General features: G+C 45.8%; 1 protein-coding gene and 1 pseudogene across 4 annotated transcripts in view; one reads left to right on the forward strand and one right to left on the reverse strand.

Moving 5' to 3' along the window:
* The window catches only part of Mark1 (microtubule affinity regulating kinase 1), a 114776-nt gene that overhangs the window by 40302 nt on the left and 49362 nt on the right, over positions 1–25112 (reverse strand). For 3 of the 4 annotated variants that reach the window (XM_021246416.2, XM_004867402.4, XM_021246414.2), the window contains exons 2-3: positions 9009–9212; positions 7417–7470 (exon numbers count right to left, since the gene is read on the reverse strand). In XM_021246416.2, the coding sequence (XP_021102075.1) occupies positions 7417–7470; positions 9009–9212 (258 nt within the window). Of the gene's footprint in view, positions 1–7416; positions 7471–9008; positions 9213–10562; positions 11075–25112 lie in introns of those variants that run through there. The other variant, XM_021246417.2, reaches the window with a different exon arrangement.
* LOC101712246 (small ribosomal subunit protein eS6 pseudogene) lies at positions 11572–12297 on the forward strand (annotated as a pseudogene).

Below are 25112 nucleotides of genomic sequence, written 5' to 3' on the forward strand. Positions count from 1 at the left end.
GCTGTACTGTCAAGTACTGACACTTAGGGACAGGAAAGCTGACAGATACACAGGGTTTCTGCTGACTGAATCTTAACTCTTCATCCCAAACACGCTTTTATCCTAAAGTTTTGGTCTACGCATCTCCACCCTCTCCAATATTTTCACTTGGTTGTCTCTCAGGAATTCAAGCCCAACACATGATTCTTCATACCAAACTGGTGGTCTCCTTAGGCCACCAGAACAAAATCCATGATCTTTAGCGTGTGTGGCCAGCCCTGAGATCGAAGCCCTTTGCCTCCCTGGTCTGTCAGGATGCTCTTGTTCCTGGATGGACTGCACGCCAGCCGCTCAGCATCTCTCTCAGTCCTTAAACTCACTGAGCTCCTTCCCACCAGGGCCTGGGGTGAAATGTCCCTCTCAGGCTGGAATGAATGTTCTTTTCCCTACTGTAGGGTTATAAACTATTTCATACCAGTTGAAAAGTTTAAAAATCAATATAGCACCTCCGAATCTATCACTTTTAACAAATAATGTTAATATTCTGCTTTAAGTATTTACATTTGCATTTTTGTTTTTAAGAAAAACAATAAATGTTAATAATTGTATTTTCACGAAGTATCACTGGCATCAGCCATTACACTTGTAACGAGGACCTATCCCACCTCTCCCTTCCTTCTCGCCCCAGGCATAACCCTGACCTGAGGTTAGTACACACCATCCATCACACGTACTCCCATAATTTTTCTACACGTATAAGTATGTTACTCATTACTTTTTGTGTTTTAAACTTTAGATAAATGGAATCATGCTGAAAATCTCATTCTAACCCTCTTTTTCATTCGCTGCATCATGTCTGGAGATCCATCCTCATTTAGATAGAGATCTGGTCCATCTATTTTAATTGCAGTGTTCTGTTACATAATATAAAGAAACCATAGTTTATAACTATCCTACCGAGGGTGCTTAAACTTCTTCCACTAAAAACCACGTGACCCATGCTACAGTGAACATTTCTGATTTGCTTCCCTAAAGCAGGTATCCAGAAACTCCTGCTGGGTGGGGTGGTCACATCTGCAGTTCTGTTAGGTCTCGCCAAATTACCAGGCCTCCACCTCACCCTGCATTTGAAGGCCCGTGCAGAAGAAACACTGAGCACGTCCCACACCGCCCCAAGGGCCGCAGCCCTGTGGCTGAGTTGGAAGTCCCATCCCTGAGAGGGAGCCGGCCCTGGCTGTTCTGGACCCCTCACCTCCTAACCAGCCCCACAGGTTGGGAAAGCAACTATTAGCAGGCAGCTGGGCTCCATAGACTGTGAATACTTCAGCTGGAGGGCCGGCCAAGGCCTTCCTCAGGTACAGGAACCAGGGGTTGTTTTACACACACACACACACACACATGCACACACGAACACACACACGAGTACAGAGTTCCCATCTACCTGCTCACCTCTGCCAGACACGCACTGCCCACACCGTCAAAGCCCCAGGCCACAGTGGTGCTTTTGTGACAATCAGCGAACAGCACGGACTCACCGCCACCACAGGCGCCCAGAGCCAGCATCAGCATCGCTCCTGTGGGCATCTTCCACGCATTGGCACAAACGGATGATGACACAGCCACCACCTGCATCGTGCAGAACAGCTCCCACTGTGCTAGACACAGCTGCACACCACCTGCTTGCCCACGGTCCTGCCCCGGCCCCTGAACCACTCATGGTCCTAGCCTCTCCACAGCTCTGCTTTCCACCAGGCCACACACGTGGGCTAATACAGAGTGTGGCCTTCTCAGCTGGGCTTCTTCCGCTCAGGAAAATGCACTTCAGGTGCCTCTACATCTTTTCGTGGCTTGTGACCTCACCTCCTGTCAGGGCTGGGTAATATTCCACCGTTGGTACGCACCACATCTGTTCTCTGGAGGGCAGCCTGGTGGCTCCCAGGTCGTATCCACTAAGAATCATCTGGTATCAACATTTGTGCGCGGGTTTTGATATGGATGCACATTTTCAGCTCCTTTGGTGATGACTCAGGAGTGGGGCTGCCGGATCCCAGGGACTTGGGGTTCAGGGGAGCGGGAAGGAAGCCCATGGCTCCCGAGCCCGAAGGAGGCCCGCTGGTCCAGGCCTCACCTGCTCTGCCGGCGCCGAGGCGTGTCGTCCAGGGCACAAGGTCCCACGCGGTGTTTGTTCAGGTGCTTTGCTCCTGCTTTAGTCAGGTTTTTCAGTTTCAAAATCCTCAGAGTCGGTTTGCGAGGCGCCCGCCCTCACCCACCCGCCTAGCACGAGGGTCCCCGGCTGGCCCCCGCGTCCTCGGAAGCAGGGCGGCTGCCTCCCAGAGGCTGCCGAGGGCCACCAGCCGAGCCGAGCCGAGCCGCACCTCGCACTGTGGAGCCTCTGATTTCTTACTGGGGGGGCTGGGGATTCAGCTCAGTGGTTCCGCCGCCTGCCTCACAAGCAGAAGGACCCAAGTTCGATCCCTCATACCCGCCCCCCCCCAAAAAGTAACTTTGAATTTGGGGCCGGGGATATAGCTCAGTGGTTTCATCGCCTGCTGCCCAAGTGCAAGGACCGGAGTTGGTACCAAAAAAAAATAAAAATTTCAATGATTTCTTACTGGGGCCCAGGGAGTGGACAGCTGTCCGCCCCAGCCGCCTTCCTCCGGCGCCCTACAGGAGGCTCCAGGCGGGGTCTACAGTAGGCTGAGCGAGCCCGAGGGCCAGGGACACCCCGGAGAAGGGAGAGTGGGGATCTCGGAGCCGGCCTGGGCACAGCAAGAAAACAGGTGCCTTGGGCCCACACCAGCATTTGCGTCTCTGATTCTCACCTCCGTTTCTATTTTTCCTTTCGCAGTTTCTTTTCCCTCCCTCCTTCCCTCCCTCTCTCTCTTCCTTCCTTTTTTTTTTTGCGATACTGGGGATCGAACTCAGGACCTTGGGCTGGCCACCCACTGAGCTACATCCCCGGCCCCTCTTGCTCAGTTTCCAACCGGGATGGGGTGACAGTGCTTGCTTAATGTCCACAAGTTCCGTTACCGAGCCAAGTTCACCACCTCCTGCAAAATTGTCTCAGGCTCCTAGGAGCTGGAAATGAAGGCCAAAGTCCATTAAAACCGCGTGTTGCAGGAAGAAGGGAGAGCTGAGTGGAGGCAGGGGCTCTGCCATTTGCACTCGACAGCCCTCACCGCCTCCAGCCCCCACAGCCTCCTTCTTGGTTCTTGGCTCTGTTCCAGATAACTGAGGCTGGTAGGAAATCTTCAGGGGTTTTGTTTTGTTTTGTTTTGTTTTGTACCAGGGATAGAAATCAGATCCTTGCACTTGCAAGCCAGGCGCTGGAACCACTGAGCTGAACCCCCAGCCCCTGGAAATCTTCAGTTTTATGGGCAGTTGCTGTCCAATTTGGGCCTTCCTGGGTAGGAACGAGGTTAGGACTCACCACAGTCCATAGTGTCCATCACTGTGGAGTATTTGCCTTCTCTCCTCTCAACTACCATTTTGGTGGGGAAGTGCTTAACCAAAGTATTTGCCAGAGATTTTGTGACTGGCTTTGCATACTTGGCTCAGGGATATTTTTGCTGAGAGACCTTGAATTCTGAACATGGCGTCTGGGATTCCATTCTCCTCTCTATCTTAAGTGATCAAAGTTTTCCACACCACAGGGATTATTTTGTAGACATTCTGTCTGGCATTATTAGCTTACCAGAGATGTCTGGGCAGTATCTGAAAGCACAAAGTTTAGAAGGTTTGGGCCACTGATACTAGCACTAAAGGGATTATTTGTTCACTAAAATCTAATTTAAGATGTCAGTTGCCGAGTGTTTACACTCCTGCTTCAGCGGAATTGTGTCCTATCACATGGTCCGTAATGTCAGCGCCGGTTCTGTGCCATATAAGGACATAGTGCTGAGTAGTGGTCGGCGTGTCTGTTTTCATTTCACGCCGTCCCAGTTAGGAAATCTTCTGACTTCCGGGCCCCTACATCGTTCTGTAAACTGGGAATGTGGTGCAACCCCGTGAACAGGAGAAAACGCCAGTTGTAAACGATGCACAGGTAGAGAAGGTTCTGGCAGAGATGAAGTGACGCCCATAACGCTGAGGCCCACATGCGTGGCAACGCTGCCAGCTGTGTGTAAGCAGCTGCGTCCGTGTTCACGGGTAGAGGGATTCTGGGAAAAGAACTAATCTTACACTTGAAATTTCCAAGCTATGAGAAAACTGTGCAGTTGCTCTTCTTTCCCTCCATGTTATAGCCTGCTTACGAGAAGACCAAGGTGACTCAGATGGCCATGGACCATTCCCCAAAACCCGCAACATCTGAGCTAGGGCTCAGGCTTCAAGGAACAAGAAAACACAGCACCCACTTCCAACACGTCTAAGGAGCCATCCACGCTGCTGGTGGGAATGTAAACTAGCACAACCATCATGGGAATCAGTATGAGGCGCCTCCAAAAACTAGAACTAGAAATTCCATTCAACCCAGCTATTCTCCTTCCAGGTATCTTCCTGAAAGAGTTAGACATCGCATTACAGCGATCCATGCACATCCATGTTTATAGCAGCACGACTGACAATAGCTAAATCTCGGGAGCAGCCTACATGTCCATCAACAGATGAATGGATAAAGAAAATGTGGTATTTACACACCATGGAGTAGCACTCTGCTATAGAGAAGATTAAATTTGAGTCATTTGTAGGAAAATGGATGCACCTTGAGACCATAATGTGAAGTGAAATAAACCAAACATACAAGCTTAAGTTTTACATGGTTTCTCTTATATGAGAAACCCAAAGTATAAATAAGGAGCAAAATAAAAGACAGATGATCAGAAGGAGGGAGACGGATCTTTCTCAAAGGGGAAGGGACAGAGAGATGGAGGGGGGGTGGGCGGGGAGGGAGAGGGGTGGAATCCCTTATGGGCAGGCACCAGCTCCCCACAGGGAAGGTAATCATCACGTACGAGAACATGTACTAATAAAAATTAAGATTGAGAAAAAAAGCATCCAGGTGGTAAAAAAAAAAACTCATCCAATTGGATTCTATTTATTTAAAATATGCGATGCAAATATATGAGCATATTACGTGAACAGAATAATGTTGAAGATTCTTAGCGATTCCAAAGACAAAACTATTTTTAGAACTTTATATCTTAGTGGTTTTAAACAGTTGGCATCACAAATTTAGATTCTTTTATCTATCACTGATGTTGGTGTCCAGGGCAATATTTCCTGTGTTATACACAGAAGAGAATAAAAGAGTGGGATCAGCTTAAACAGATCAAAGCAGAATAAAATGTAACCAAAACCTTCTGAAAGGGGATTAAAATGAACTCTTAATATCCTATCATCGTGTCTTTAGTGGAAGCATATTTTGCTATTTTTATCTACTCCTTAATTTTCTTTTTCGGTACGGGAAATTAAACTCAAGACCTTACGCTTGCCAGGCAGGCGTGGCGCCACTGAGCTACCTCCACAGCCCTACTATTTTTATCTATAAAACTGAACTGATAATGCTCAGAAAAACAAATGAATTTCACTTCATTACAATTTTTATGCTCCTGACCCAATGGGGGAGCCCAGATGTCAAATGTTCCACCACGATAACCAGTCAAACTTCGATCTATTTCCCCCCAAAAAACCTTTTAAACAGAGAACGTATCTTATGAACATCAACGTAAATTATCTAAAAAACAACAACACATACAAAGCACTGGCTACATTTACTGAATCTGAGTCTTTCCTTTGCTTTTATTTTCATAGGTTACAGTACCATTCTTTATAGCCTGTTTGGAAAAGGCACATTTTGTCTGTGAAGATTAGCAGAATCTGTAACAGAAATTATTTATCAGCCACAAGCAAATCTTTCAGTCATTAAGATAAATGAAACAGGGCCGGGGATTTAGCTCAGTGGTTTTGCCACCTGCTGTGCAAGTGCAAGGACCCAAGTTCGATCCCTGGTACAAAAAAAAAAAGATAAATGAAGCAACACTTAGTGTCATTTCTCATCTCATAAGCAAAATTATGGCTGTGTGATGTCTGTGGCACCCTTGAGAAGGACACGGGTTGGGGTCACACTACTGGGGCCCAAGGGACAAGCTCTGGATGTCGTTAAAGCCACTCTTTCCCAGGTGATGCAGGGCTTAACTCAGGAAAAGCTGAAGCCGAGGTGGGTTGCAGGCAGTGCCCTGGGCACAGCTAGGCAGACTGTGGCTTTTGAAAGGGCTTCCAGCATACAGGAGCGCAAAATTCTGTCCCACTGTGGCTTCAGCCCAGTTTTTTTTTCTTTTTTTTAGGCATCTTTGAGTAATTCTGCAGTTCAGGGAGCATGGCTTTTCATCACTCACACAAATGCATCCCAATCAGCTGAAAGACTGGCTGTAGAACAGCCTTTCTCCAAAAAAGACTGTAATACATTATCTCAATTCACAGAAAAGGAAGAATCCAGAAAACCTGCCATGTCCTCACTGATCAGAAATACCAGGGCTAGGAAAAGTTATATTGGTTGTCAAATTTAAAAAGAATCCCGAGAAAGTACAAAGATCTCTAAAAAGAAATGTATAAAAATACACTGAGTTACCCAGCAGAGCCAAGTGAAAATGAAAGTTTTGATATCACCAACCTAAATTTTTAATCTAATGTTAGAACTATGGCAGATGTAGTTAAACACACCATACTAAAATTTTCTTATGAGATCTCCAGGTTAGGAGCCTGGCCCTTGATGTCACATTTACATACGTGACTGCGATCTCATTTTATTCTTATAAAATCAATGTATTTGTCACTATATAGAAACTTAGCATATATGGCCTAAACACTAAAAGATTTGCTTCATTTTTAAGGTGCTAAAATGTGTATCTGAGAACATTTTCTCATTGAAACAATGAAGTAGAAGGCTTTTGCTTTCTGTGACATTCAATCCTAACTTTCTGCTGTTTTACATTCTGACCTTTGATGAAACATTCCTATCTTTTATACTGAATTGTCTGACAGATGAGTTCTTGTGAAGAGAAGCCAAGAGAAGCAATGAAAGAAAACCCGCCTACGAACAATATTAATTCATAACTTGATTTTTCACTAAGAAGAATCCTGAATACTTCAAAATATTTGACACAAAGATTTATTCTACTTAACTAAAAGAGACAAACTTCTTTCGTATGGTGCATACATTCTAATATAGTCTATGAAAATGTTCCAAATTCCAAAAATCTCTGAAATCTCAAACACTTCTGGTCCCAAACATTTCGGGTAAGAGATACTCAGCCTATAGTAGATATTTTTCAAGCAACTATCTGATCAGTCATAAACAGTGTGTTTATGTCATCCCTAAATCAATATACTGATGAAATGCAGTACTATACCGATGGGAAAGTTTCATATGACTGACTTTATATAATATTAATATGAATAATAAACACATTCTAATTACTTATGAAAGTAATTAAATACCTTTTGTAGACTGGTAGGATTTAGCTGAGTTTTGTCTATTATTTTCACGGCAACCTAAAAAACAGAATCATTATAGTTGAGGCTATATATTTTAATGAATAAAAACCTAGAAAGAAAAATCTATGTTTCATTCCTAATGATATTCAATTTATTTGACCATTCACATACATAATTGGATGGTAAAGTTTTTTTTTGGTACCAGGGATCGAACTCGGGTCCTTGTGCTTGCACAGCAGGCAGTGAAACCACTTAGCTAAAACCCTGGCCCTGGATGGTAAAGTTTTGATAATTGGGCAGCCTCAGAGTATATCCCATTGACCTGTCTTTAACCTATTTGATCCCCAGTCAATAAAATTAACCCTTTGGTACTTCTGAGTTTCCCCTTGTAATGTAAAAATCATCCTGCATTTTGATCTTTTTACTCATGATCTTGATAAGGAGCAAATCTAGGGGAGAGTGGCTTATAAACTTACAATAATTTAAAAATTATGCTAATAAAATAATTACTACATGGGTAGAGCAATTGGATACCCAAACTTCCTTATTGCAAACTGACGATGGATTTGAATATCCTCAATGGTTTTGCTTAGGGTAGCTGTGTCCAAACAGCTCCTGAAGTCTGAATGGAGAAAGGGACTAAATTCAAGCAGAGATGACAATAACATCAGGTATAGACTAAAGAGAAAACATAGTAAAAAAGCATTTTATGGTTGAGATTTTTTAAATAATGCCCTAATCAGGTAAATAAGGCAAAATATTGAACATTTATTTAAATAAAGTCTTTAACTCCAACCCATGGACATAAGTATTCAATGCATGTACAGTAGTGCCTCGGTTCATGAACTTCATTCATTCCACGATTCTGGAAAAGACAGCAAAGTTTCTGTTTGTGTGGGAAAGATGGCTGTGCTCATGTTCATCATCTCATGTGGAGTTCACCAACAAAAAATTTGCAAAATGCTTGTGTTTGCAAACCAAATTGTTCATGAACAAAAGTGTTCATGAACCAAGGTACGTGTATATGTGATTATGTACATTTTTACTCTATAAATACAGATTATTTAAAACACATAGGATTTTAGAAATCCAATTCTCTTAGCACCTGAGAAAACCATCTGTATAGCAATGTGGTTGCTAAACAGATTAAAAATTGGTGAGCGATTTTTCTACATTTTTACACATACTTATACCTAACTTACCTGAGTAATAAATAACTTATCCTAGTGTTGTTCCTGAGACTGAGTAGCAAGGTAATGAGAAATGTTCACAGAAGCCAAATAATAAAACAGAAGCCCGAGGAAAGCTCTTTTTTTTGTACCGGGGATCGAACTCGGGTCCTTGTGCTTGAGAGGCAGGCGGTGGAATCACTAAGCTAAATACACGGCCAGAAAGCTCATTTTTAAGGAACACTAATGTGTTGAAATGATTCCTTCCTAAGTGTTGAAAGGCCAACTTTGATGTCATGAAATAGGCCCATCAGCACGCATCCCAGTGTTCACTGTGTGCACCTGTTGAACGTCAACTATGAGCAGAGCTTTCTCACAGAAAGTTTCTTGGAGAGGCCCAGGCCAAATGCGATCGTGAAAACTTACCTCCCGACCAGTGAGCACGTGTCTGGCCAACTTCACCTTGGCAAAGTTCCCCTTCCCTATTGTTTTCTGTAAACGGTAACTTCCAATGTGAGGCTGCTCGTCCGTTGCCGACGTGATGGAGCTTCTACACCGGGGGATGTTCTGTCTGCTACTTGATTTGGTAGGCGGGATGTGTGGCTCAGTGTATTCATCCACAGACGTATTCTAAGGATAAAGTTACATATTTACTCTTAGTTAAATTACACCTCAAAAAGACAATTGAAAAGACTAATAATTTTCATTAATGGTTCATCTTCAATGAAAGTTAATTGTCCAATACCATCTTAAAGTTTAGGTATTCCATTTATAATGTTTCTTGACTTCCACTCCCTTGACCATGAGGAACAATCATTTAAACTGAAATGTTCTCCATAGCTTTAGGCACACAGTATCTCAGTTCACAAACCTGATTCTCGCCACGATTCTGGTCGCAAACCGATGTGGATGAGAACCAAATCAAATTCAACTGTGAGGATCAGTGTTGACCTTGTGGGGAAATTTGATCCAGTTCTCATCCAGTTCAGTTTGTGACCAGAATCGTGGCGAGAATTGAGTTCGTGAACTGAGATGCCATATGCTTTGATTTTAAAGTGGAAATGAGTAGGCAGTCAGACATCCCGCTCTTCCTATATCCTTTTGGGTGAGAGACTGCACATCCAGGACTGATTCGTTAGAAGGACAGAGTCTTTACTGCTGAGGCAGCCTCCCGAGTACAGCTGGTCTCTCTGATCAGCCCGCCACCTGGGCTAGTACCTCATGTGCTCCTGTTTGCTGGGCACAGCACCTGACCAACAAGGCATCAGGTGCCCGCCTCCAGTGTACCTGAGGCCAGTTCTCGCCGATTCCCACCCGGTGCACCATGACCACGTGACCCTGGCCAGGTCCACGGCCCCGAATCCACTCCATTCCTGCCTGGTGCTATGCTGGAGGCAAAGATGCCACTGTGTCAGCCGCCTCACGGGAGCCTACAAGTGCAGCAAGCAACTTCCTGTTCCCGAGCTCAGGTCCAGCTGTAACCGACTCGGCCTCTCCAGCTGGCACCATTCCTGCCCTTCCAGCTTTGTCTGCATTCAGACAAGCGTAAACTTTCTAGCAGTTTTTGTAAAACAGAAAAGAAAAGGAACAAAATCTCATACAATAAACATAACATTCTTCTCCACCTTCATAAAAATCAGCTAAAGATGAGTAGAACCAATTAGCAAAGGAAAGGCTCTCCTTTATCCAGAAAGTAACTAATTCAAATTCATGTCGTCCTAACCTGTATAAGCAAAAGCCTGCCTACAATATCTTGAGCAGAAATTTCTTAAAGGCAACTTGAGAGATGATTCTATTTCCCAGTCCCATGCAAAGAATGATTTGTGCTCACTTTTCTATTTGTTGCCGCTTTCTGATATTTTATGATAATTTTTTTGCTTTAATTCAGCTCAGGATGAGGGAGGGGTTTTCTCATTCTGAGTTAGCTGCCCTGTCTGTGGAGTGCACACGTTCCGCGTCCCAGCACACACGTCTGCTCACCCGCCTCTGAGGGCAGGAGTGTGTCTCTCTTCCTGTGCTCCCCACCCTGCCACGTGCAGGTGCACAGCAAAGGGTAACGAGTCAGCAGTTCCCGCTCGGAGCATCACCTCCGGACCCGCATTGCCAGCATCCGCCGGGAGCGCGTCACAAACTTGAGGCCTCCAGGTGACAACAGGGCGTACCAAAGTTTGAGAACAATCGCGATGGGTACCAGAAGGAAGGAAGTGCAAAGTTACTCACGACTCGGACAACTGGGCACAAACAAGAGATGTTTAACTACATTCACTACGGCTACAGTATTTCCCACAAATAGGACTCTGAACCTTTCCTGCAGAGAATGCTGGCTCGGCCACCCTGTGGGATTTAATAGGACCCTCTCCTCCCCCACAAAGCATTCTATGTCTTCTCACAAAGCAGAACTGATTGCTTCTTTCTTCTACTGCAACCTTTATATCCCGCAAGCACTTTCGCTATTAGAGCTATCACACCATCTTCTAAATATTTGTCCATGGTCAGCTGCTATGTAGATCGGAAGCTCCTGAAAGCCCCATAACCCAATGAAATCTTTTGCATGAACAGGGAATTCAATGCAAATGAGCCAATGGAGGGAGACTGGAGACTCCTGGCGTGGCGCCTGTGCGGATGACGGATGATGAAGGCGCCAGGTCTGTGATGAGTGAGAGAACCATCCAGTCGCTGCCGGCTGCTCGGCAGGCGGCGCTGTGGGTCCCTCACCCAGCCTCCCTCCACCACACCCCCAGGCTTCCCCAGGCCTCACTCTTGGGGTGCGGCAGAGCACCCATTCTTCACGTTGTCATGGGGTTTTCTTTGGTCAGCAGAATGAGAGGAAAGCAGCAGGATGCGAGACCCGTGCACGTCTTCAGGAGGCCTGCGTGCTCCTGCCTGCTCTCTTAAGATCAGGCCCTGGCAGACAAGCACCATGTGCCCTGGGCTAAGTGGAAGTTGGGCTTCTTTCTCATGGCACTCGGGGACGATCAGTGGCCTCAGGATGACGCTGAACATCTCCTTCTCAGCCAATGGCTGCCAGAAACTCACTGAAGTGGACGATGAACGTGAACTTCATACTGTCTACAGAGGCGGGTGACCACAGAAGTGGCTGCTGACACTCTGGGTGAAGAATGGAAGGGTTCTGTGGTCCGAATCAGTGGTGGGAATGACAAACAGGGTTTCTGCATGAAGCAGGTATCTTCACTCAGGGCCCAGTGTGCCTGCTACCGAGTGAGGGGCGTTCCTGTTACAGACCGAGGAGAACTGGGGAGAGAAAGAGCAAATCTGTTCGGGTGGCATTGTGGATGCCAGTACTCTTACTTTGGTTACTGTAAAAAAAGGAGGGAAGGAAACTCCTGGTTTGACTGATACTACTGTGCCTCTCTGCCTGGGACTCAAAAGAGCGAGCAGAATCCGAAAACTTTTCAGTCTCTCTGAAGAAGATGATGTTACGTTGTCAGAAAGCCCTTAAACAAGAATGGCAAGAACCCAGGGCCCACGCACCTAAGATTCAGGGTCTTGTCACTCCTCCTGTCCTTCAACATAAGCGTGGCCACACTGCTCTAAGGAAGCACTGTGCTAACAAGGATGAGGCTACAGAGTGCGCTAAACTTCTGACCAGGAAAATGAAGGAAGCCCCAGAAAATGCCAGGAACAAATTCCCAAGAGACACAGGCTGTCCTCTCTGAGAGCTTCTACTTTCAAGTCTGAGTCCAGTCAAAAATAAGAAGGCTTAAATGACAAATAAATAAGATCTGACTGCAAAAATAATCTGGCCATGACCACGAGAAGAGCTTTCCCAGGATGACCCTAGAGGAGGATGAGAAAGACAAGGCAGAGCCACTCCCAGCTGAGCCCAGACCAGCTCCGAGGGCGACACTCTGACTCTTAAAAATAACAGGGGCTCTCACTGTGACCCCCAGTGTGGGGACGATTCTTACGCAGGATGTCAGTGGTACACAAGCTACTGTCTTTATGGATTTCGCGGTGCTGAGGAATCCAGCCCAGGGCCCGAGCACTTGAGGCAAGTGCTCTACCACTGAGCCACAGCCCAGCCCCTCTCTCCAGCATTTTTAAATAAAGATAAGCACACGGGCAGAGTTAGGGAAGCCGTTAGGAATGACAGACATTCTTCTCAGGCAAATTCAAATTCTAGCAGAGTCTGGGGGGAAGAAGAAGGCTTAGAATCAGTCACCACGGAGAAAGCCTCGAGTGTTGGTAACCTGCACGGGGCAGAAGACTTGCTTCTTTTATCCCCAGCACTAAGTGTGCTGTAACAGATTCTGGTCAGCAAAGATTCTGGAGTGCATGCTTCCCAGGGGTCCACAGACTGTCACTGGCCTGACCCTGAGGTAAAGCACTGAATTATGGGACAGAGAACTGAATTGTTTCTGGTTGATTTTTACTTTTAAAAAGCTCTAACTCTCAACATTAAGCAGCACCATATTCTCCAACTCATATCAATATATTAATTTGTTATTTAAAGTCATACAGAGCTGGGTGTGGGGCGCACACCTGTAAATGAAGCTCTCTGGAAGGCTGAGGCAGGAGGGTCACAATTTTGAGCCCAGCCCGGGCCACTCAGTGACTTAGTAAGACCCGGGGCGGGGCGGCTGGGGATGTAGCTCAACACAAAGCCCGGTTTCCCCAGTACTCCCCTGATTACAATACACAGTACATAGTATTTTAAGTTCAGATTGTAAGGCATTCATCAAAAGAAAACTTTCTAGCAAATTCTGCCTTTGCTTAGGACTGCACAGCAGAACTCAGGACCTCGTGAGCACTGCAGAGCCGTGCGGGAGAGCTGATCTCTCCTTCCTGACCCACAGCTTCACCCGCAAACAGGAGGCCTGCAAGAACTCTCAACCAGCTCATGCTAGATCCAATAGTGACTTGGCCTGAGGACACCCGCAGCCCAAGGCTGTCAGACACAGAAATTATGTTAGCTTAATTATAGCATTGCTCCGAGTTTAGTTTCCACCTCTAGCTGAAAGGAACAGATGTAAATCCTGTCGTTCCTTCCAGTCACACACGCTACCCAGCAGCTTGGCCTTTCTGGGTTCTTTCCACTCGGGCACCTGGCCCTGCACCCACACTGAGCTGCGGCACGGAGGAGTAACCAAGGTCAAGGAGAGGCTTAGCAGCTCCCCCAGGGCCACCCAAGGGCTACAGGCCTGCAGCTCCCGGGTGAGAACAGAATTCCTCCAGCCTGGAATCCCAACCCCACTATGCGGCCTCCGGCATCCTTAGCTTTCATGCTACTGCTTCTTTATCTGTGCAACAGAGCCAATAATAAAGCCCAGCTCTGCATCTCCATTCTGAGGATTGGATGAAGCAACTGAGGTACAGAAGCCATGTACACCATGTGCATTATGTGTAAGACTTAGTTAATTAAAACTACTGATGCAATTAAGAAACAACAAAAACAAAACCACCTTGCAGGCCAAATCACACAGCCCATTTCCCCTGCTGTCTGTCACTTCAACCACTCCTGGCTCCTATTTCTGTGTCAGTCAGGTTTATTGTCTGCAAGCAACAGAAACAAATCAGACCATCTCAAGCAGAAGACGAAGTTTTAAGTTTGTAAGTAGCTGAAAGAAATTCTAGGTATGAAACTAATTTTCTAGTGAAAAAAGACAACAATGTACAAGTAGCCAAAATAAGATTCTTAGAGTTAATAGTAAAGGCTAAGAGTTAAATAAAACCAGGTGCTGGGACAGAGTGGGTGGAGAGAAGGGTGCTGGACTGAGTCCCACACTACAAAGAAGTGATGGGAGACGTAACAGCAAAAGGACCCACAGATGACAAGGAGCAGACACATGGAGGAGGAGCACCCGGCTAGGGCAGACACAGCAAACAATGTACTTGGTAAGCTCTCCAGGAGCATGCAGAAGCAGATACTAAATTCAACGGGGTGTCTACCACAAAGGCTTACATATTACGGACCCAACTGTCCAAAAGGAGAAAACTACAAATTTATACCACTAGCATCCAAGCAGACTCCAGTTACACACAGACAGCGGTGCCTCGGTTCATGAATTTAATTCATTCCAGGATTCTGGGAAAGATTCTGGCAGGCGTGTTCATCACACAAAGCAGACTTCACAAACGGAAGCAAAATTGTGCAAATCAAACTGTTCACAAACAAAAGTGTTCGTGAACGGAGGTACCACTGTAAATCCCTGCATATTTGACCACACTAAGTCAGATTTAAGAGACCAAAGAAGGTCCGACCTTGCTAATAAATAGGCAAAAAATGAGAAAGTGAACTTAAGAACAAATCAATTAACAATCAACAGACAAGGAAGCACAAAGTCTATGTAAGACAAACCACACCTCCATCTCACTATCTACCACATTTCCCCCCAAAACGACGGGGTCTTATATTGATTTTTGCTCTAAAAGACAAAATAGGGTTCATTTTCAGAGGATGTCTTACTTCTTTGTGTACAACAATCTACATTTATTCATTTACTCATGTACAAGATACAGATACAGTCATGACATCTTCTGGGACATCAGCATAACTCTCCAAGCCCCAAATTCTGTCCTGAATTTCTTGTGACTCCATTTCCTGAAGAAGCACAGGTCCCAACGTCTCGTGGCCAGCCACAGAGCTCTACTTAAACGAGCACTTCTCCATGTAGCCCGCTCAGAGTGCACTGGCAACACAGCTGGCAGTGATTTTATCCCACAAATTCCTCACCCAAGTCATGATCTCTTGCAGACTGGGGTTCACAAAATTTCCATGAAACAGAGTGTTTACTGAAGACTTAAGAACCAGGAGTAGCAACCCAAACGATGACAGTTACGAAAGACGGTCCACACAAGAGCGACGAAAAGTTGCAGGCAGCAAAATTCAGGAAGCCTTTCTTTATTTCACACGAGTGTATTAAATGTGTCTGCCACAACGCACGACCAACCGAATTATGAAGATTCGTATTAGACACAACCACGTCCGTTCGTTATCAAGTGCGCATTATTTGTGCTTTGTGTTTGTGTTCCGATTGGTCATTTGGCAGTAAGCCTCCCATTCATCTGTTGACAGGGGGTTTACCTGTCATGCAAAGGTGCCTGCTTGGGTATTTACAATACTTAATTATAATTTCTATATCATTTACTTTAAGAATTAATGTCAATAATATTATCTACTTATATTTAATTATGTATTAATTCTACCACTTTATAATTCAATATGTTCATCATGTGTTACAACATATGTACTATATGCATCTGTCTGGCTGACCATCTTAACTGGGGATTACTTGGGGAGTAGCACTTATATTGTGAGCATCCTGAAAAATCATGCTAGGATTTGTTTTCTGGCTACAACTTATTTTCGGAAAAATACAGTAATTGTATCCTGGATGATTCCTCTCTCGCTTAAAAAAACTTTGACTAAGATTTCTGCTTTATAATCTTTTCTAGATGAGACCATAATGTTAAGTGAAATCAATCAGTCACACAAACTTAAATATCATGTGGTTTCTCTTATATGAGAAATCCAACCTATAAATAAAGGGCAAAGTAAAGATTGGTAGTAGGACACAGGAAGATAGACCTTACTCAAAAGGGAAAAGGACCAAGAGATGAAAGAAGGAATTAAAACATGTTATGTACCTGTGCCAACTCCACACAAGGAGCATAAACAGGTACTGCACACATGGACTAAAAAAATCAAAATAATCTTTAAACTAAAAAGGAACAGCAATATCCTAGTTATCAAGAAGGAAAACTGTAATAAAAATTACACATCTCCACATTTGTGCTAGGAGCTGTGTTTCGAGCTTTATGTGCATGCCCTCTTTAATCTCCACAGTACTCCACTGAGGAGTACATAGCAGCGATCCTCATTTTACCAAGGAGGAAAACACACCTCAGAGAGCTTCTGGACCAGCTCACACAGGCCCTGCATGAACACCGCTACCTCGCACATGGTGGTACCTGGGGCAGGTCCTGTTCCCCATGGGTTTACATGTCCATGTCCTGTCCTGGGTAAAAAAGTCCAAACCTCAAACTACCGGGCATAAGCAGCACAGAAGAAGGGGGTTAAAGGGCCGGGCAGCTGGGCGAGACCTGTCAAACACGAGCCCCTCTGCCTGGAATTCAGGACACGCGTGCAGAACACGCCCAAGCCCTGCACCTGATACCAATCAGGGAGTGCTGAGTTCTTCTGGCTCAGGATGTTCACAAGGTCGACTAGAGCCCTGCACCTGATACCGATCTTCCAGCATGAGGCCAAGCAGGCTTAGACCTGCTGTCAGAGCGGGGTGTAAAGACAGTGGTCCTTACGCTTGAGGCTGCTGTTCTAAACCTGCAATACCTGGAGTTACGACCTGATCACCTGTTACTAACCTCCGAGAAAAAACAAGTAGAGCTGGGCACAGAGCTAGAATTTTGAGGGAACGGAAATGGTGGTCCTGTTTTCTAAAAATCAGGGCAGATTATCCCAACAATGCAAGAAAAAAAGAGTGTACTCAGTGTTTTGTTTTGGTTGAAGCTGGTTCAGTGGATGACCTCTCTGGAATGTGTTTTTAAAGTCAGAAGGTAGCCTGAGGACTAAAGGTTTGGGGCAACTAAACCTTTACAAAGCTCACAAAATCAAAGAAAAACATACAAGCAACCAGGCCACGCTCCCATAGCTCTGCTCACCATATTCAGGTCTGGCGTGAATCCCACAAAATCAGGCCCCAACTGTAACTGCCAAAGTCCAGCCTCCCTGAGGACACATCGGACATAATCCTTGTAGGAACCAGCATTCTCTTGCACTCACTGCCTCAGGAGCATGGCTGAGGTTCATTTGTTTGTGTCTTTTCACTGCCCATTGATTGGTGCCACACCAGACAGTAGAGGAGCACGCTCCGTCCTTCCACATGCGGCTTGGGAGCGGCTTTGAACTGGGCGAGGTCCCCAGTGGCTCCTGTCCCCAGCACGGCTTCTCAGAGGCCCCCGGAGCTGCCTGCTGCATCCTATTTGCTTTCAGCTTTTATTTTTATTCGTGCATGTGTGCAGTACACGATGATCGCATTCCTCACAGGGAGTCGGTGCACGGACAGAACACACTTTCATTGGTTTTACTTCCACTCTCCCCATCTCTTCCTCCTTGAGAAAGATCTACCTCCCTCCTTCCTATTATCTGTCTTTTATTTTGCTCTTTATTTATACTTTGAGTTTCTCGTGTAAGAGAAACCGTGTGATATTTAAGTTTGTGGGCCTGATTTATTTCGCTTAACTAATGGTCTCAGGATGCCTCCATTTTCCTACAAATAACTTGAGCTTATCCTTCTTTATGGCAGAGCAGTGCTCCACGGCGTACAACACCACAGTTTCTTTATCCCTTCAGCTGTTGTTGGACATAGGCTGCTTCCAAGACGTAGCTGGTGTGAACGGTGCTGCTGCGAACATGTGTGGAGGGAACACACACTCCCTCCACCTCACATTCAGTGACCCCTTCCCATCCCATCAGCATAAATTCATGCTGACCTACTGTGTGCCTGGCACCGTCCTGCACAGCAGAGGAATGAGAGAAAGTGACACAGGAAAAGCCCCTGTCTTCACGAGGTTCACGTTTCCAAGAGGAAGGCGGAGGGAAGCAGGATGACAAGCTGTGGAGCCATGAGGGACAAAGTTACCACGCAAATCTGCAGTGCAGACTGAGCCCCGGGCAGTTGGGGCAAGAAGGCGCTGGAGGGGCAAACGCGTGTCCCAGAGGGTGAGGAAACCCACTACTTGCAAACTGAGAAAGCTCCTGGCCACTCTGCAACAGTGACACTGCCCAAAGGAGATACGAACCCAAGAAAGCAATCCTTCCCCGAGCGGCCCAGCCCTGAAGGGACACGGCTCGCCGCCCTGTCTGGCAGTGCTGGACACCAGCAACTCGAAGCTGCATCCGTTTACAGCAGCGACTCGGCTGGGGTGCAGCTGGTGATGGAGCACTTGCCCATTATGCATGAGGCATAAACACAGGAAAGGGACTCCGATACCCAAAGTAAGTCCTGACGTTTCTGGGCAGCCATGGAACCTGCTTAGGGACTGACGAGTCAAGTGTTCCTGAGAAATGCGATCAAGCAGTGTTGGCCCGAAGCCTCGCTGCCACACTCCGGCCCTGGCACGAGGCCTGGCGCCACTTCTGCATGTCGGCTACTCTTGGGTCAGAGGCCATCAGCACCAATGCCATCCCTGGCGACTGAGAGACAACCACCAAACACTCATTTCCCCAAGTCATTTTCATAAAGAGTAGGGAAGCTCTGCTTCCAATCACAGACAAATTGCTTGTATCTGACTAAAGCTGCCACCAGGTAGAATGTAATCTCTGGACAAAATATCAGAGACGATTACGCGAAGGCTCTGAAGAGCCACAAAGAGCAGGAAAACCTGGAGGAAGGTGAGGGTGTTAGAAGGAAAACGTCACCAGGTGACACGCCATTTCTGTGTGCATCTGGGGACAAACCCCAGTCCACTCTGCACCAGATAAATTCAATTCAGGAAGAAACCGACAGTTTAACTAGCTGGAGTCCAAGGATGGAGTTGAAGGCTAACAAAATGCCAGGAAAGTGAGAGAAAATCTTGATGAGATGAAGTCACAGAGAACTGTGGAAGTTCTGAATCAACTGTGGGTCCTCTGTTGAGCCTAAGTCTGAGCAAGAGGACCTCCAAGAAATGTGTCAAAAGCAGTAGCCAGATGTCTAAGGAAACTGAAGGATGTTCCACCTGCTTCACACCATCTGGAAGGCTGAATCTGAAGTCTGAAATAACAGTGCAACCCAAAAATTCTTTATCCAGTGAAAACAGTATTCAAACAAGGCAAACAATGACATGTTCTGATGAAGAAGAACTGAAAGAATCTGTTGCCAGTGGACATGCACTGTAAGAAATGATAAGAAAGTGACCACACGGGGTGAACTGAATCTGTATAAAGGAGTCAAGGGCTCAGGAGGAAGTGGGTATGGGGCAACACAGAGGGCACATCCTGCTGTCTCTAGCCTCTTTAACAGACATGTGACCATTGAAAGCAAAACATTATAACACCATACGGTACACTCATGGGCTGTAAATAAGTGTATGTGAAAACAACAGTCAGGAGTCACAAGACTCAATATTACCTCCAGGGAGACTATAACAAGATACGGAAGCACTGTGCAATCTCTAGGGCCCTGAAAAAATGCACAGGTATAGGTAAGAAGCTGGGAGAGGAATTAAAGTTGGACACTAAGAAAATGTTTGACTAACTCAAAAGCAGGCAAGAAAGGAAGTAGAGAAAAGATACCAGAGATAACAAGAGAACAAAAGAAAATCAAAAGAGCAAAGTTTCAGACATATAGCCAACCACTTCGAAAATTATATTCAATGTACACAGACTAAAAACTTCAAACCAGAGGTAAGCGGATTTTTAATAAAAGCCCCACTGTGTGCCGTCTCTGAAAGATGCACTTTCAGTGTGAAGACAAGACAGGCTGAAAGTGAAATGAGGGAGAAGGCATGCTCCGCAGACGTGAGTGCAGCAGAGCCAGGGATGCTGTGGGGCAGCAGCCAGCATGGGCTGCTCGGCAGCCAGGAGCACGGGTGAAAGGCATTCACACCACACCGAAGAGGAAACGATCCCACACATCACACCACGGAGCAGCGCTCCCCGCTTCCCCCATGTGATATTCCAAGGTGAATCTGCGCTTTACACAGCATAATGATGCCTGGGTCACTGACAATAGTAGCTGTATGAGTGTGAAAACTTTTGCACGACGGGAAATGAACGTTTACTGAAAACAGAAGAGGCAGGACTCTCCTGCTTTGTTCCTACAGAGCTCAGTATTGCTTTTCTGTGTACTTAAAACCTTCCAATACACCTGCGGTCACCATCTTTCTCTTTCCTTCGTGTGCTCTCATCCTCTTTTTAATACAGTCAAACTTCCAACTCAAAAGTACTGAGTTTACCTCCTATGACTTCTACAAGTTGAGTCGTGGGCAGCCGAGCAGCATATTATGATGCTTCATCAAACATTCTTTCATCACTTTCAGGTGGCATAACTACCACGCAACAGAAATCACCAAATTTAGATAGATAACCGGATGGAAGGTGGCAAACATGCTCAGGCATGAAGAACCACAAGTTAAGATGTAAAATGTTTCATCAACCCAAAAAGCCCTGAGTCCCTTTGCTGTTGCTGCAGCCTCTCAGGGACTTGCTTTCCATCATAATTTTTCCTTTCCTGGGATGAACCCACAGATGACACCAAAGATGGTACTTCGTAACTGGCTTCTTTCACCAGGCAGGGTGGGAGGATTCTAAGATTTGTTCATGTTGCCACATGGAGTTCACTCCTAGTTCACTCCTTCGTGGTACTAAGCAGCGTTCCATTGCGTGAATGGATCAGAATCTGTCCATTCTACCAGCTGGATTTTTCTTTGTGCTCCCCCATACCCCCAGCCCAGCACTGAGGCTTGAACTCGGGGCCCTAAGAGTGCCAGGTAAGGGCCTTGTCACTGAGACACATCTCTGACACACCCTGCCAACTGTTTACCATTATGTTTGTTTGTTTGTTTGTTTTTTGGTACTGGGGATTGAACTCAGGACCTTGCGCTTGCAAGGCAGGCACCGGAACCACTGAGCTAAATCCCTGGCTGTTTACCATTATGAATAAAGCTTCCGTGAGCATTTCAGAAGACATATATTTTCATTTTTATATTTGTGTGCACAAACATTTTCATTTCTCTTGGCTAAATATTAAGGTATGGAATTGCTGAATCATATGATAAATATATTTAATTTTTAAAATTTCCTCCTGAATGGAATAACGGTTTGCTTAGTTTTGTCCATATTTGCACCCAAAGCTTCATTCCGTGACCTCCGCTTTCCTTTATTCCTATGCTGGGCCCCATGTGATCTGACCAAATTCTGACCAATGGAATCTAAACATAATTGTTAACACGACTCTCCAGAAATCTTATTTAAAAAATCAGCTAACCCTCTTCTATTGTTTGTCTCTGTCTTTTTGTTACTTATTTTTGGGAGATTCCTCTCTGAGGATTATTTCCCAAAGCCTAGAAACAGTGTCTGACAAAAAAAGAACTCAAAAAATATTCCCAATTGGGGGTAACAAGAAAAAGGGTACCTTTAGGTTTAAAGTTCAAAATGCATATTAAATTTTAAGGATCACCAACAAAAGTACAGAAATTGAATATACAAATTCCAAATTAATAGAAGGAAAGAAACACAAACAAGGAAAATCAACCAAGACAACAAAAGGCAAAAGAATTGCCGAATAGGCTCAAGAACAGAAAAGGCATTTAGATACACAGAAACCACCAAATAACACGGCAGAAATAAATGTAAAAGATTACATGTACCATTTAAGAGTCAAGTATTTCCAAAATGAATTTTAAAAATACAGCCAAGCGTTGTTTAAAAGTGATATCTAAGACTGTCAGTAAACATTAGGGAAAATCTTTTATGAAAATAGATAAAAGACACAAACAGATGGTTGGCAGAAAGAGAGAGTATGGATGAAACCCGGACATGCAAGAAGTTCCAGAAACTGAGAAAAACACAGTGAGAAACTAGTTTTGCTCTGTTAGATCAGTGAGGCTCAAACACTGATGCACGGTGGACAGCGTTTGCCAGGGATGCACAGAATCCAGCGGCCAAAGGACCCATACGAAAACAAAGCCCAGCGTTCAGCTTTCCCCGAAGGAGAGCAACAGGCACAAACTTTAAAATCTTTTAACCCTCCCCAATAATCAGGGAAAATATTAAATGGATAATATTTTTTGCCCTATCAGACATAAAGCTAAAAATTGCAACAATATCAAACATTTTAGTGTAAGTTTTAGGAGCATAATGTTTATGCACTGTTAGCAGGAATGTTAATTCATAGCCATTTTGTGAGGTGACTGCGGGTAAAGGTGAAAATGCACATCTCAGAAGACGCGGGAGCTTCCGGGCTAGAGATAGGCGCTCACACACAGGGTAACACGCCCATCAGCAGTCATGCTGTACCCTTGTAAGAGTCAAAGCTGGTGGAGTGATGAATAGCACCAATTCGGGCTCTCTGAGATTTGGAATCCAGATACCGGTAAATAACAACTTGAGGAAGAGGGGCTCGGGGGAGAGACGGAGACAGAGAGAGACAGAGGGAGGCAGAGACGGAGAGAGAGGGAGAGACAGAGAGAGACGGACAGAGAGAGGCAGAGACGGAGACAGAGGGAGAGACAGAGACAGAGACAGAGATAGAGACCAAGACAGAGAGACAGAGACGGAGAGAGGCAGAGATAGAGCCCGAGACAGAGACAGAGACAGGAGAGAGCCAAAGAGAGAGAGAGAGTCGGAAGAAGAGAGGCAGAGAGACTGAGACAGAGACTATGACTGCGAGTGAATTCCCAGAACCGAGAAGGACCTGACAGACACAACACGGAGAAAGGAGCGGGACCGCCGGGACCCTCGCCACGGCTGCAGCCCGAGGCTCGCGGAGCGGGCGCCGGAGCCCAAGGACGCACAGTGCCCCTGGGGACTCGGCGAGGGGAAGCGGGGCGCACGCACCCGAGGCCGCTGTGACGCGCAGAGGCAGCCCGCGGCTCCGCTCCCACAGTTGCTCCTCCACCCGAAGCAGCCGGTCGCCGACGCAGGCCTCCGCCACGGCCCCAGAGCCCGCCTGGGCCTGGGCGCCATTCCGGGAAGGTCTGGGGCTCCGAGCCGGGGCGGCTTCATGTAGGGGTCCCCTGCGCCGCCGCCCCACAGTGAGTGGGGGAGACGCAGCCGCGGGAGGCAGCTGCGGGCCTGGCCCCGGACGGCCGGAGGGCCGAGCGCTATAAAGGCAGGGCCGCCCCAGGGCCGAGGCCGCGGATCCCTGCCCGGAGGTGGGAGGTACCGCAGCCCGGCCCGGCCCGGCCCAGCCGGCCCTGCCCTGCCCTGCCCTGCCCTGCCCTGCCCTGCCCTGCGGCCCGCTGGCGCCTGCAGGCTCCCGCCCGAGGCCCTATCTGCCGCTGAGCAGGGACACGTCCGTCCCGACGGGGACCCCGCAGGGCCCGGAAGGCGAGCCCAGGAGCCCCGATTTTGGGATCCAGGGAGAAGACAGGACTCTGAGACGTCCACATTCAAAATCACAGAAAAGTCTCACTGAAAAGTTCCTTTAACCTTTTATTTTTTTATTTCCTTTCCTCGTTCTTCACTGGTTTGTTGGGGTTTGGGGAATTTTCTTTTGTCCTTGGTCCATGCTTTTTCTCCCTATCTCTTTTTCTTCCTGTTTAAGTTTTTTTCTTCTGTCTTTTTCTCCTCTTCTTCTTTTAATTTTTGCTCTTTGTTATTTTATTCTTCAAATAATTTTTTCTTCCTTTTAACTTTATCTCCTATTTCTCATTTTCTGTTACCTTTACTTATAAATAGCCTTCTATTTCTCAAATCAATCCTTTGTCTTATTTTTCTCTCCTCTCTCATATGCTATAGTTTAAGTTTCAAATTTTTCTTACATTCTCTTGTCCCCAACCCCCTACATCTTGTTTTTTTGGGGGGAGGGGAGGTGAGACAGAGTCTCAGTATGTACCCTAGGCTGGCCTCAAACTCACAGTACTCCTCCTACCTCAGACTCCCCAGTGCTGCCCCTATATCTTTAATAGTATAACCATAGGGCCCAGGATTTAGCTCAGTGGTTATGGTGCCTGCCTCACAAGCACAAGGTCCTGAATTCGATCCCTGGTACCCCCCCAAAACAAACCAATAGTATAACCATAAAGCTTTATTAATGTTTAGCTAGTAAGTCATCTCTGTACAATTACTTTTAAATTCTTTTCTACATTAACAGAAATATAGCTGTCACGTATAGGACATATTAGCTATAAGTTAATACCTTGGTTGTCTCAGTGTTTATACTATAATTGTGGATTTCATCTCTTGTTTAAAGGTGGTACATAATTGGTTCTTATATTAATATTCAACTTGTATTGGATGGTAATACTCTGATTTGCTTGATACTGCCAAGATCACATAATTATTGCTATTAATGCATATTCCGTGTAAGGCAACACCTAGGTTACTTTGAGACACTAACAATACTGGAGTACAATACCAGAGAACTCGTTGACTGCTCAATTGCATTGCATCTTCCTCTCCCAAATGAAAGAAGGTGTCAGATTTTGGGGCAGGGGCAAAAGAACCAGTTAGCCATGCCTAAGGTACATCACTGACAAGTAAACTAACTGAAAAGATCTCTATACCAGCAACAAAGTCTTGCTGGCGCCCACAAACTTCAGCATAAAACAAATAACAAAAACATGAGAAGATGAGGCAATAAAATACCTCCCAAAACTCCCAACTCCTTCTAAGCCAATCCAGGAGGCATGGGTGGAGGGAGGAGGTACAGCAAAAGCCATATACCTGAATTACTTGAAAAGATAGCAGAGGAGGTTAGAAAACAAATCAAAGAGGTGCTTGACAGAATAACAGAACATATAACTAAACAGATAATGGAAATAATAAAATAATGAAGGAGATTTCAGAAGAACATTAATAAAAAGCTAGCTGAGCTAAATAAAATGTTACAAAATGTGAATGGCCAG

This window comes from Heterocephalus glaber, unplaced genomic scaffold (genome assembly GCF_053883595.1).
Source record: "Heterocephalus glaber isolate CG9 unplaced genomic scaffold, H.glaber_assembly_v1.0 deba00001067, whole genome shotgun sequence".
Classification (NCBI taxonomy): domain Eukaryota; kingdom Metazoa; phylum Chordata; class Mammalia; order Rodentia; family Bathyergidae; genus Heterocephalus; species Heterocephalus glaber.